This window comes from Chenopodium quinoa, unplaced genomic scaffold (genome assembly GCF_001683475.1).
Source record: "Chenopodium quinoa cultivar QQ74 unplaced genomic scaffold, ASM168347v1, whole genome shotgun sequence".
NCBI classification, from domain to species: domain Eukaryota; kingdom Viridiplantae; phylum Streptophyta; class Magnoliopsida; order Caryophyllales; family Amaranthaceae; genus Chenopodium; species Chenopodium quinoa.
The window spans coordinates 6,500,925-6,513,148 of NW_018745448.1; the positions used below are offsets into that span (position 1 = coordinate 6,500,925).

Here is a 12,224-nt window from a genome sequence, read left to right on the forward strand (position 1 = left end):
GACTGGCTTGGGCTATAGAGGAGGTCGCCATGAAAAGAGAGCGGGGTTTGGAGACGAGGGATGGGTGGCTATTGTGAAAGGGATGGGTTTAGGGTGACCAACGCCATGAAAGTGTGGTTTTATGGGTGGGGCTTGGGATCAATGGTTTCGTGGGTGGGGTTGGGATAGTCGACGCTGGAAAATAGGGTCAAACCTTATTTTCCAACATAAGGTACGACTTCACACAAAAAAGAAAAAAAATTTGATTCGAGTATGATCTTACCCACAAAAAAAAAAAGAAAAAAAAATGAGGTTTTTGATAAAATTTCCTTACAAAAATGACTATTTTGAACTTCTAATTTAATTCCAAAACTAGCCAAACGTTACATATAACCATTTAACCATTTTATTTTATAACACTTTTCTTGTGAGCTGGATTGGTTTATTTCTTATTTTTAGTTTTTAATTTTGTAATGTCTAAGAGTATTTTATTATAAAATAATAACCACTCTACATCCCAGCTATATTTAAATTATTGTTTTTCTAATACATGGTACCTATATGAAAATTTTAACTTTTTCATCGTCACAACCAAACAACTTAATAAAATTACTAAGAATTTCAAATAAATTTGTATAAAATACAAGCTTTTATATAAATTTATTTTCCACTTCAACTAAATGATGCTTTAGAATATATACTCCTATAAAAAAATTACTCCCTCTGTTCTAGACTATCGGGGATGTTGGAACTTTATCACTATCCATGCATTAACTTTGACCATAGTTTTTTACTAACATATTAACAAATTGTATTATAATATATGTTACGTAAGTACTAATGTAAAATTTCATAATATAATTTTTATAATATTTTAATTAATAATTATTATATAAAAATAAAATCGTTTATTAAAAAAAAAAAAAAAAAAAAGTCAAGTTAGTGTATCGGTATGTGTACAAAGTTGATTGTAATAGTTATTTTAGAACAGAAGAAATCTAGAATAATAATCGTACATGCATGATGAATAAATTTTATCCATTTTGTAGAACCCCACCTATATAATTCTATATAAACCCCTCATATCCCTACTCCTACTCCAATACATCAACCAAAAACATTTCAAAAACCGTACAATATAATTCCTTAATACTACTTCACATTGTTATCCTTGATATCACCAAAATATACTGTAAGAAAAAATGGGAGCAAGATTGTCTACAATCCCAGAAAATAGATCATCTGTGGTTACAGCAACCGCAGTTCCGGCTCCATGCCCTCCGGCTTATAATAAACCGGCCGCTAATCGTGACCGATACCGTTGGTCTAACAACTATAATGACAATAGGGTACCCGCTGCTCCTGTTTGTGCCACATTACCCCCTTCTTATTCCAACCCCTCTAATAATAATAACTTTATGGCCCCTTCATTTTCTGCCTCTAGGGTGCCATCTGTTGTTGTCAATGGAGGCGGCGATGTTGCTGGTGGTAAAGTTAGTGGTGTCAAAGCCGCCGATAACAAGGAAGTCATTGCCTTCCATTCCTCTACCAAGTGGAAGGAATACTTTGAAGCCTCCAAACAGTCTAACAAGCTGGTATACTTTTAACAATATTCGTGTTGCTTTGATAAAAGTGGCCTATGAAATAACATTAAACTGGTTTTATGTTCCGTATTTGTTATTCTGTACAGTTTATCTTACGCCATATTTGTGTGTAAATATTCCCACTTGAATTGCATGAATATTGTTCGATCTTAAGTTACTCCCTCCGTCCCTAAATTACATTCCTCCTTTCTATTTTTGGTATTCCAAAATTACATTCCTCCTTTTTATTTTTGGTAAGTGTTTTTTAGTAAATCAACTCTCTTTTTCTGTTTTATATTTAATGCTTTCTCATTCATTCTTATCTAATCTCACTCATAATCCTTGTGCCAAATTACAATGAATATGATTGGTTAAAAAATTTCAATTAGGAGCATGTGATTGTCCATTTTTTTTGCAAAGGATTGATGACATGTCATGAGTAATAACTAACCTATCTTTGTACTTCTAATTGCATTATCTAATTATTATTATTTGTCTTATTCTTCCCTCCTTAATTCACGTGTAAATTTTCAAAGAGGAATGTAATTTAGGGACGGAGGGAGTAATTAAAAGGATATACATAGTATATATATGAAGAAAAAACAAACTTACTTTTTTAAGTGTTAGTTGGTCATTTATTGAATATTGTTGTTTTCGTTATGTACTTTACTAAAATAAAACTAAGGAAGTACTAATTCATTTGTTGGGCAAATCTATTTCAGGTTGTGATATATTTCACGGCGACTTGGTGTGGACCATGTCGTTATATGGAGCCAACCATCAAAGAGATAGCTGCTAAATACAGTGATGTTGATGTGGTCAAGATTGATGTGGATGAGCTATTTGTATGCCCCTTTTTCCTAGACTAACCTTATTGTTACAAAATTTAATTTGAATAGTTATTATTACAATTTTATTATTCCATATTACTTATTATTCATGCTACTATAGCTTTGTATCCATAGTTTTAACTTTTGAGGCATACATGGCCGTTCACAATATTGTTCCTAACATATTTTATATTTATGGTACGGATGAAAACAGAATGTATCGTGTGAGTATGGAGTACAAGCAATGCCAACATTCTTGCTCATGAAGAAGGGAAAGCAAATCGACAAGATTGTGGGAGCCAGGAAGGAAGATCTTCAGAATAAGGTTGAGAAGCACAGGGCTTAAATTGCAGTGCTTGGTTCATACAGTATAGTAGTAGTATCAAGCTAAAGTAGTTTTAATTAGTGAAGCATCAATAAAAGTTTGATCAATGAGCGTTTTCTTTACCATATACTATATATGTATGTAGTAGTAATATTTGCTGATATATCATGATTGTAAACTTGAGGTTAAGGATATGTAAAAACCTACTTCGTATTATGTAATAGTACTTTTTTATATATCCCTACCTTATAAAAAGTAGAAAGTTGTTCTTATGAATAGTGAACGGACTTTTATACCCTTCAAAATGTTATTTTACCTTTGTACCCCTATTTACCCTTCAAAATGTGTTTTACCTTTATATCCCTATTTGTAATTTTGTACTCCAACAGTCCATCTTCAAATTGTTCTTATCCGTCTACATTATTTCCTTACACATTTGAGCTTTCTCTCCTCCTCTCCATGACTTCATCTCTTGAAAGCTTTTAACTTTCTCTCTCCACACTATCATTGCCATTTCCATGTACTAAATTTCACATCTTTGTTCACCACCTTCCCAAAATTTCCAAATCAAATTGTGGCAAAAAAAAAAAATAGCTGACAATACCAATATAAAGTGGTTGTTTAATTTGTTAGCCTATGTGGTGGGTTAGGAATTGGTTGTTTCGGTTTCATCATTGATGATTCTTTCTCTAATTCGTATTATACCACCACAATTAAGGGCTTGTTCTCATTGGCTGAACTGAGCTTAATTGAACTGAACTGAATTGAGTTGAACTGAACTGAACTAAACTGAACTGAATTGAGTTGAACTGAACTGAAATGAATATTTTATAAGAGAAGGAAATTAGGAGCTGAACTGAACTGAACTGAGCTGAAGTGAAGTGAACTGAACTGAACTAAACTGAATTTCAACGTAAGAGAATAGGGCCTAAGTAATGCTAATATCAACAGTGCAAAAATAAACAAACAACAATTTTAACATTTATTCCTTTTCTACATTATCATTGAAAAATCTAAGAATTATATTCACTGTGACTTAGTGACTGTACATAGTATTCCAATTAAAAGAATCACCATATACAAATAATAAAAATAAAGATTTTTTTTTCAATATACGAGATATTTCACACGTAACATTCAACTTAGCGTGACTACAAACAAACAATGCCTAAGAAATAGAAATACTACCTCTAGTTCAATTTACTTGCAACAAAGGGGTATTATTTGGAGACAAAAAATATTCCTTTGTTGCGAGTAAATTGAACCAAATGTAGTTTATTCCTTTGCCGGTCTTTTATTCCTCCATGTGAAGTGCAAACACAAGACAAGTAAAATTAAGTTGCAAAGGCTAGCCATGTCGCGCGCAACGCGCGCGTTGGCTGCCCTAGTATGTATTAAAAGTTTACATTAAGCCAAAGTATATTATGCAATGTAAATGTTTAATTAATTACACTCCGATCCTTATACATACTTTGTAACCTAGCCTTGCATGCATGTGATGTATGGAATATAATGAAAATGGACTCCCTTGGGCCAAACATTTTAGTAGTAGCTTGGGCAAGTAAGGTGGTATTTCGTGAGCAAACCGGGTACCCGGTCAAAATTTTAGGATCCGGACTTAGAATTGGTTGGAATCGGGTCCTAAAATTCGGATCCGGTATTGGAATTGGTTCAATCGGGTCCAAAAATTTAGGAATTGGTATTGGAACCCAGTGGCGGATCCAGGAATTCTAACTAGGGGTAGCATAGAAAAATAAAGGGAAAAAAAAAATTAAAAAAAGTATACCAGTATAGTAGTATTATCCTTTAATAATTAGTCATTAAATCTTAAAACAATTATTTTGGTAGATAAATTTTCATTTCACAAATATGGAATAAGTCAAGTTATCAATATGATCAAATTAAAAAAGAATACCATAAATATTTTTTTTTAAAAAAAACTACCATATATGATAATTTATATTAGTATATTATGAAAAAAAAAAAAATATAACTTAAATGAAGGTCTTTTAAAAAAATATAAATTACAAAAATAAGCAAAAGAATTTTTTCAAAAAAAATAATAAGTAAAAGTATTTTGTTTTAATTTTTTTTTAAAAAAACAGAACTTAAGAGATCTGTTTTAAATAAAACAGATCTCTTTTAGTTGAACATGAAAAACAATTAGAACTTAAGAGACCTGTTTTTATATAACAGGTCTCTTTTATATTAACATAAAAAAAGGCGCTAGATTTGCATTTGTTTGTAACAGCCTCTAAGAGACCTGTTATTTGAGATAACTCTTTTTTTTTTTTTTTTTTTTTTTTTTTTTTTTTTCAGGGGTAGCATGTGTTACCCCTTGTGCCTTCGTGGGTCCGCCACTGTTGGAACCATAGGGTACCGATTCTGATTCCGGGTACCCACTTATGTATGTAATTGTTATAATATAATACAAATTATAATTCTTATTTTAGTTAGGTTCATTTTTAGCGATTAATACTTATATTTATATATGCATTAAGCTATTTGTATTTATGTTAGGTATTAATAATACATTTTTAATTTACAAATTAGATACATTCAACATATTTTTATTATTTAAAATATATTTATTTTAGCATACATTAGGTAACCGGGTACCCAACCGGTTTCGTTTCCAAAAAGTTGAAAATTGGAATTGGTTATAACCGGGTCCTTAATTTATTACCCAGAATTGGAACCACCGGGTCCAATTCCAGTTTCGGACCCGCCGGTTCCTAACCGGTTCCGGATCCAATTTCGGGTACCCAGTTTTCTCACCCCTAATTTCAACAAGGATCAAGCGGCCGTCGGTCCAACTTGGCCTCCTTTTACTATTTAGGTCTATAATTGAGTCATGCACTTATGCTTTATTGAAGGATTATAATTTTAAGAAAGGCAATTAGTATCAGGTAATTCTATGTTCATGGTAGTCAAACCTATTATAGCAAATAAAAGTTGTATATAATACGAACCGGAGGTAGTACGTTTAAAACATAATAACATGCATATGAGACAATATAATGTGACATAAGAAGATTAGCTGCATGGTTCACGAACAAGTCTAGTGTCGAAAGGTTTGAGTGTACACTATCTAAATGTTTTAGCCGTCTTTAGAGTTCACTTTTTCAACTACAATAATACTTTTGAGTGTTTCACTCTTTTCTGGAGAATTCTGGAGATTTACCGATTTTATCGCTATTAAATTTGTTTGGTCGTAATAGGAATTGTGCTTGCTTTTCCTTCATTAATTCAAACTGTATGTGTCATCATGGAATTAAGCCAAACAAAAATCAAAACTTCAAATGCACTCTCTCAACTTTCTCTCTCCACTTTTCTCTTCAAACCTCTATGAAATTTAGGGGTTACATGACATATGGACGTATGCATAATTCTGAAAATCTTTTAATACCCTAACTATGTGCCAGTTTTCGAAAAATAAAAAAACTATGTGCCAGTTAAAGTGTACTATAACACTTTAAAATAAACGGATCGGAACTTTATCATAAATTCTATCATTCAAGTAAAAATGTAAGCTTTTGAAAACTATGTTGGTGTTAGGGCATCTCATCACTTGTCTTCTAATTGATTCTTTTTACACTATCCTTTTAGCTTTCTCCTCCTTTTAGGGTATATTTTGTTCAAGTTTATTTCATTTTATTTCAGTTCAGTTAATTTCAATTCAATTCACTTCAATTCCTAATTTCCTTCTCTCATGTATAATTCTTTTCAGCTTAGTTCAGTTCTATTCAGTTCACTTCAATTATTTTCTGTAAATCAAAACAGGCCCTTAGGTTGAGCTTAATTTCACTTCCATTTAGTTCAGTTCCAATCAATCCAGTTCATTTCAGTTCCAAATTTCCTTCTCTCATAAACAAGTCATTTTAGATCTATTCCATTCAATTTAGCTCCAATCAATTCAGTTCAATTCAGCCCCAAAGAAGCATCAAGCAGCACTAGTTTAGAATTTTCTCCTCGTGCTAGTGCCACCGTTTCTAGGACCGACTGATGAATCAATTAGTTCAATTCAGTTCCAATCAGTTTAGTTCAATTGTTTTCAATAAATTGAAAAAGACCCATAGTATGTTCCATTTTGTTTCATGCAAGATACTCATTCTAATGAATATGTACGTTCATGTTGGTACTAATCAAAAGTCAATAAGATGTTTCTCAGCCTTTCATTGGCACTTTGAGGTATGAATGAAGAAGTATTATCACGAGAAGTTGAGAGAATATTTTGTGCGTACTACTAATTCACAGTAGAGATGTCAATGGGGCGGGGCAGGGCGGATGTTGGTCTTCCCATCCCCATGCCCATCTAATATTTTCATCCCCATTTCCATCCCCATCCCCATCCTCGCGGCGGGTCCAATTTCATCCCCATCCCCGCCCCACCGGGTACAACTCCAAAACCATCCCCGCCCCACCCCCACTTGGATATCCATCCCCACCTAATCCCCACCAAAGCCCCGCCTAATCCCCACCCAAGATCCACCTAATATCCGTATCTCAAATACACAATCTTACATAATTAATACGAATTATAAAATAAAACATTCTATACACATTTTTTTGTTATAATATAAGTGTCGTACAAAGTATTATAATTAATATTGTATTTCATGTAATTATTTTATAAATAGAATAAAAGTATGTGTTTCGGGTGAAAACAATGGGACCTTGCCGAAGGTCCAATGAAGTGGAAGAAGACTTGTCTGGTCTAAATAATGCTGGGCCAAAGGTTTCCTACACAGCAAATACACGTAAACTGGCCTCGGGGGTGGATCCGAGGAAGACCCCTCCGATGCCGAAGTCAAACAGTGTTTAGAGAGAGAAAGCTATGCAAGAGATTTAGTGCTTGAGGCTTTAATGTGTATATGACATATAGTGTAATTGAAGGCTTTTATACCTTGGCATACACAAAGGGAGGAGAGTGATTGGGCCGGATTGGGTCACGGGCTGACCATGACAATTTGGACCAATTGACACATAGTTGACTTGGCTTGATTGGAGGCTTGGGCCTTGACCTTGGAACATTGGATCATTTAATGACTAGGCCCAATTAGCTTAATTAGACCCAAACAACTTGCCCCCCAGACCGATTTGGAAGGATGACGGGTGGGGTTTAAATCCAATAAAAATGGAGGGAAGTAAATGATTTAATTAAATCAAAAGATTTAAATTTTAAACAATCATTAACTAAATAACTGTAATTAGGATGATTAATGGGAAGTTGAGTGGATAGTGGACGGTTAATCAAGAGAGAGAAAGTTTAACGGTTACTTAGGAAGGCTTTTAAGAGGAATTAAGCATTCTGACCTTTGAATTTCTCATTTTCTGGAAACATAAGACATTTTCGCCATTTCTCTCCTCATTTCTTCACCAATCCCATCTCGAATCCTCTCAAGAAACCGTTGCTTCCACTTCGAAATTCCACTATACACCCGAAATCAAAGCTCGACGCTTGAGCTCGCTGCTCCGACTCACTGAATCGGCGAGTTTCGATTCTCATAAAGGTAATTTTCCTCGATTTTTCCTTGATTCTCTTAGTTTTCTCAAAGAACTCCTCTTTTCCCAACTTCCTTTCTCGCGAATTTGTCCATGGCTCGTTTAAGAGGTCGCCGGACTGGGAGACGAGGTCCGGTCCGGGATCCCCGGGACCGCGCCGACGTAAGGAATGGAGAACGTGTCGAGGAGGACCCAGAAAGGGGGATTCCGGCGGTCCCCCTGAATGCAGCTGCTCCTCAGCAAGGGGCCGAGGCTGGACCTGCCCCTCAGTAGGGTGCCGAGGCTGGGGCTGCTGAACAGGGGGAAGATCTGCCTCCTGTTCTATGGGATTTGCTACCTGGGCATGCTGAATGGCAGGATGCCGAAGCCCAGAGAGCTATGACTGAAAATACCCCTTATTTATGGTGGGTTAGGCATGCCGAAGCTTATCGGTTTTCCGAACAGATCGAACTACACTACGACATTTTCGAAGAAGACGGGTATTGGTGCCGAATGCCCTCGCCTACTGACAGAATTCATCGCCCTTCCCCTGGGTATGTGGGAGTATACACTCGGCAGTTGCAGTACGGGCTTCGGTTCCCTTTGGATCCCTTCATCAGGTATATTCTAATAAAGTATAGGATTTCCCTATGCCAATTAACGCCTGTCAACATTCGGCGGGTGATGACTTATCTCTGGGTGTGCCGGTTTTTTGCCGTTGAGCCGAATTTGCATTGCTTCCGAAGGATGCATCAGCTAGTGCAGAACACCCAGAGTGTGTACGGCCAACACGGGTCTTCAGGCTGGTGGAGAATAGAGAGCCGCCCTCAATATTTGACTATGTGGCCGAATGACTCTTCGGATAAGAATTGGAGAGGTCAGTGGATCTGGGTGAGGGCCCCTGCCGATCCGGAGCACCCCTACTTTTTCGGGGTCCTCCGCTATCTCTCCAGGCCCAATCCGATCATACAAGATTTGGGATCCGAAGACCCTAATGCCGCCAGCCATCCAAGTTATCAGCAGATGAGCTTCTTCGGGAAGCAAAGAAATCCTGGGGGGACCGGCCGGCTGAAGTCCCTCCCGACCCGATGGCTTCCCTATAACCATTACGTCTTCCAAGAGAAGATGCTTGCAGTTGTCGGCCTCAGCCGAAAGTATAGAAACGGTAAGTACCTTCGGCTGGGGTCGGGGACTTATTTTGTCTTTGCTTTATTTGTTTTGTCTGTTTTAGGGCTACCCTTCGACTTCTCCTTCCAGAGTTGAGTGAGGCTACATTTGGCATTGACTACGGTCGGCTGGGAGTGACCGCTGAAAGGGTCATCCTAGACCGAGCTCCACCTATCACTGCTCCGAAGGATCATCCTCTGCACCTACACTCGACGGGCCTTCAGATCGAAGCTGCTGCAGATTATCTGAGGCAGAAGCCTTGGTGGGAAAAGCGGGATCCTTTGAGGCCTTTGCTCGCCGAGGAAATACTCGCCGCTCAGGCTGCCGAAGAGGTGACTAGGGCCATCAACTCCCTAGAGAGTGGTGAGGGGACTTCTAGAGCTGCTGAGGTCCAGCCGAAGACACTGATCCCTTCTTGCTCCCCAACTTCTGCAGTCTGAGGAAGAGGGCAGAAGGAGAGAAGGAAAGAGTCCGGCATCGTCAGACGACCTTTCAGAGTTAGAAACTTCAGACTCTGATGACATGGACGATCAACCTCTGGAACAGAGGAAGAGGAGAAGGACGGGCCCAACTGTTATGGGTCCGGGAGAGTTTACGCTGGGGCCGAGGCCCGGCGTAGTAATAAGGGAACCGGCTGCTGGACTAGGCAGGGTTATGAGAAGTACAGGGGGTCCTCCGTCCCCGGTTCGGCCACCACCGCCGATCCCATCGCCGCCGAAGACTCCCCCTCCAGCTGCTGACATGGAGGTGGACCATCGGACTCCTGATCCGAAGGCGGGTGTTCCTGAAAGGGTTTCCAACAGGGGGAGCACTGCTGAGCTCCCTAAAATTGATATTGCTGAAGTAGCCGAGGAGGCGGCTACTGCTGAAGCCCGGGCCCCTAGGGGCTTCACTGAAGAGATCCAGCGGGAGGTTGATGCCTGGTTTAGTCAACCTCTCGGCGGGGCTGAAGGGGTCCAGGCCGGAGGAGACCAGACTGAAGGAGGGGAAACGACTGAGCCCGAGAAAGCTGATGAAGTTCCGTCAACTTCGTTCCCCTCTTTCAAATCCTTCCAATATGGGGACACGGGTTCTCAGCCAAGAAGTGCTCTATCCCTGCTGGCGTTAGGGCCGAGATTTGGGGTAAGCACAAGAAAAGCACTGAGGCTTATTTCAGCAGGTGCTCCAACTTATCTGAAATGGAGCAAGTCCGAGAATGGTTTATTCGGGCCACTGCTGGAATAGCCGAACCTGGTCCTTCAGTGCTAGATCCTTCCCGAGACAACCAGAGGCTGCTGATGCAGGTATGCGACTAGATTCTGCACTTTCAGCGTCCCCAATTTATTCCGTCACTTTTATTTGACTTAGATTTAATTTTGGTGCTGCAGGTTGTCTACAACCACACCATGACATGCGAAATGATTGATACGCTCCAGGAAAGGGTGGACATTGTTGAATTAGAGGCAAAGCTTGCCCAGCTGAAGCAAGAGAAAGCCGAGCACAGGGCTCAAGCTGTGATTGACTCCTTTGACACCTTCTGCGCTGAAATGGAGCGGGACATCTTGCCTCAAATAGATGAAGGTGAGGCCCTTCTCAACGCCTTCGGTGCGGTTGATTTTCCCAGCCTCAAGGCCAAGATCCAGCAAAAAATTGACACTGAGGTCAAATCTCAAGTGCCGGCCCGAGATGAGATATCTCGGGAGAAGATCAAGATCTTGGAGGGTAACGTCAAACAACACCTTGAGGCCTGCAAAGTGAGGGAGAAGGAGCTGCTTGAGGCTGGGATTCAGCTGGAGTCTCAACGGTAAAGCATCACAGGTCTGGAGGTTTAGCTGAAGAGCCAAGAAGAACGCTTTTCCCAGGCCCAAGCCCAGGCTGAGCAGACTGAGCAGCGGCTTGCTGATGCCGAGGCCCAGTTGGAGAGACAACGAGAATCTTCCCAAAAAGCCATGGAGGAAGTGCAGAAGAAGCTGGCCGATGCTGAGGCTCAGCTAGCCCTCAGGGTTTACACCCAGGAGGAGTACTCGACTGCCTACCTCAACGGTTATGGGGTAGCTCGGAGACTGGCTCTTCATGCTGCGCCTGGCTTGGATTGGTATCAGTGTGAAGTCTGGGCTGAGGACCCCGCGGATCCTCATATGCAACAAGCCAGTCAGGCTGAAGTTGACTTACTGGCTCGCCTCCAGGCCGAGGACGCTAGCTGAGATGAGGGAGGCTGAGCTGAGAGAAGCTGAGATGAAGGAAGCTGAAGTCCGGGCTTCAGTTCGACCTGCTTCTTTTGCAGCTGGGGCTGATGCCGCGCTGGATTCCACCCCCATAGGGATGCCAGACCCTCTAGCTGAAGCCTAGGTACTCGGGCAGTCGTCTTCAAAATCTTGCGGATCAACGTGCTCTTAAAATGAAAGATGCCGCTTTCTGACTGTTGTTTGCCTTTGTTTTTGCTTCAGCTTGCCTCAGTGTACAAACTATTTCTTTTTTCCTTGCACGCATTTCGGCAGCTGTTATTTTCCGCTTGTTGGCGGCTGCCGATGCTTTATTATGTTCTTTGAACATTTGAACTTGTAGCTCACTTTCTGAGCATTACTCATTAATTTGATGCTTTTTCTTCGATTGCTTTGTCTTATTTTGAATGCTTTACTATTTCTGAACTTGAGAAGCTTCGCAAAAATTTGCTAGGTACAAAGCTTTCGGCTTGAAGAATTCTGCTGTAGATAGACTTGCACTGATAGTGCCTCTTGCCCCCCCCAGAAATCTGAAGACTCAAGTCTTTGGATTGCTGAGTTGGGTTTTGTTTCTTTAACTTTCAGACGAAGCTGAATAAAAAATTTCTAATAGTTGCTGTTATCCTTGATTTTCTGTCTATCTTTTAAAATGGAT

At 39.6% G+C, this 12,224-nt stretch overlaps 1 protein-coding gene across 1 annotated transcript; it reads left to right on the forward strand.

The window, feature by feature from the left end:
* Window positions 1–913: 913 nt before the first annotated feature.
* LOC110713805 (thioredoxin H-type-like) lies at window positions 914–2,995 on the forward strand. Its single transcript, XM_021892245.1, has 3 exons — window positions 914–1,574; window positions 2,285–2,407; window positions 2,607–2,995. The coding sequence occupies exons 1-3, from the start codon at window positions 1,182–1,184 to the stop codon at window positions 2,736–2,738; spliced, it is 648 nt and encodes a 215-aa protein (XP_021747937.1). The 5' UTR covers window positions 914–1,181; the 3' UTR covers window positions 2,739–2,995.
* The last annotated feature ends 9,229 nt before the right edge of the window (window positions 2,996–12,224 follow it).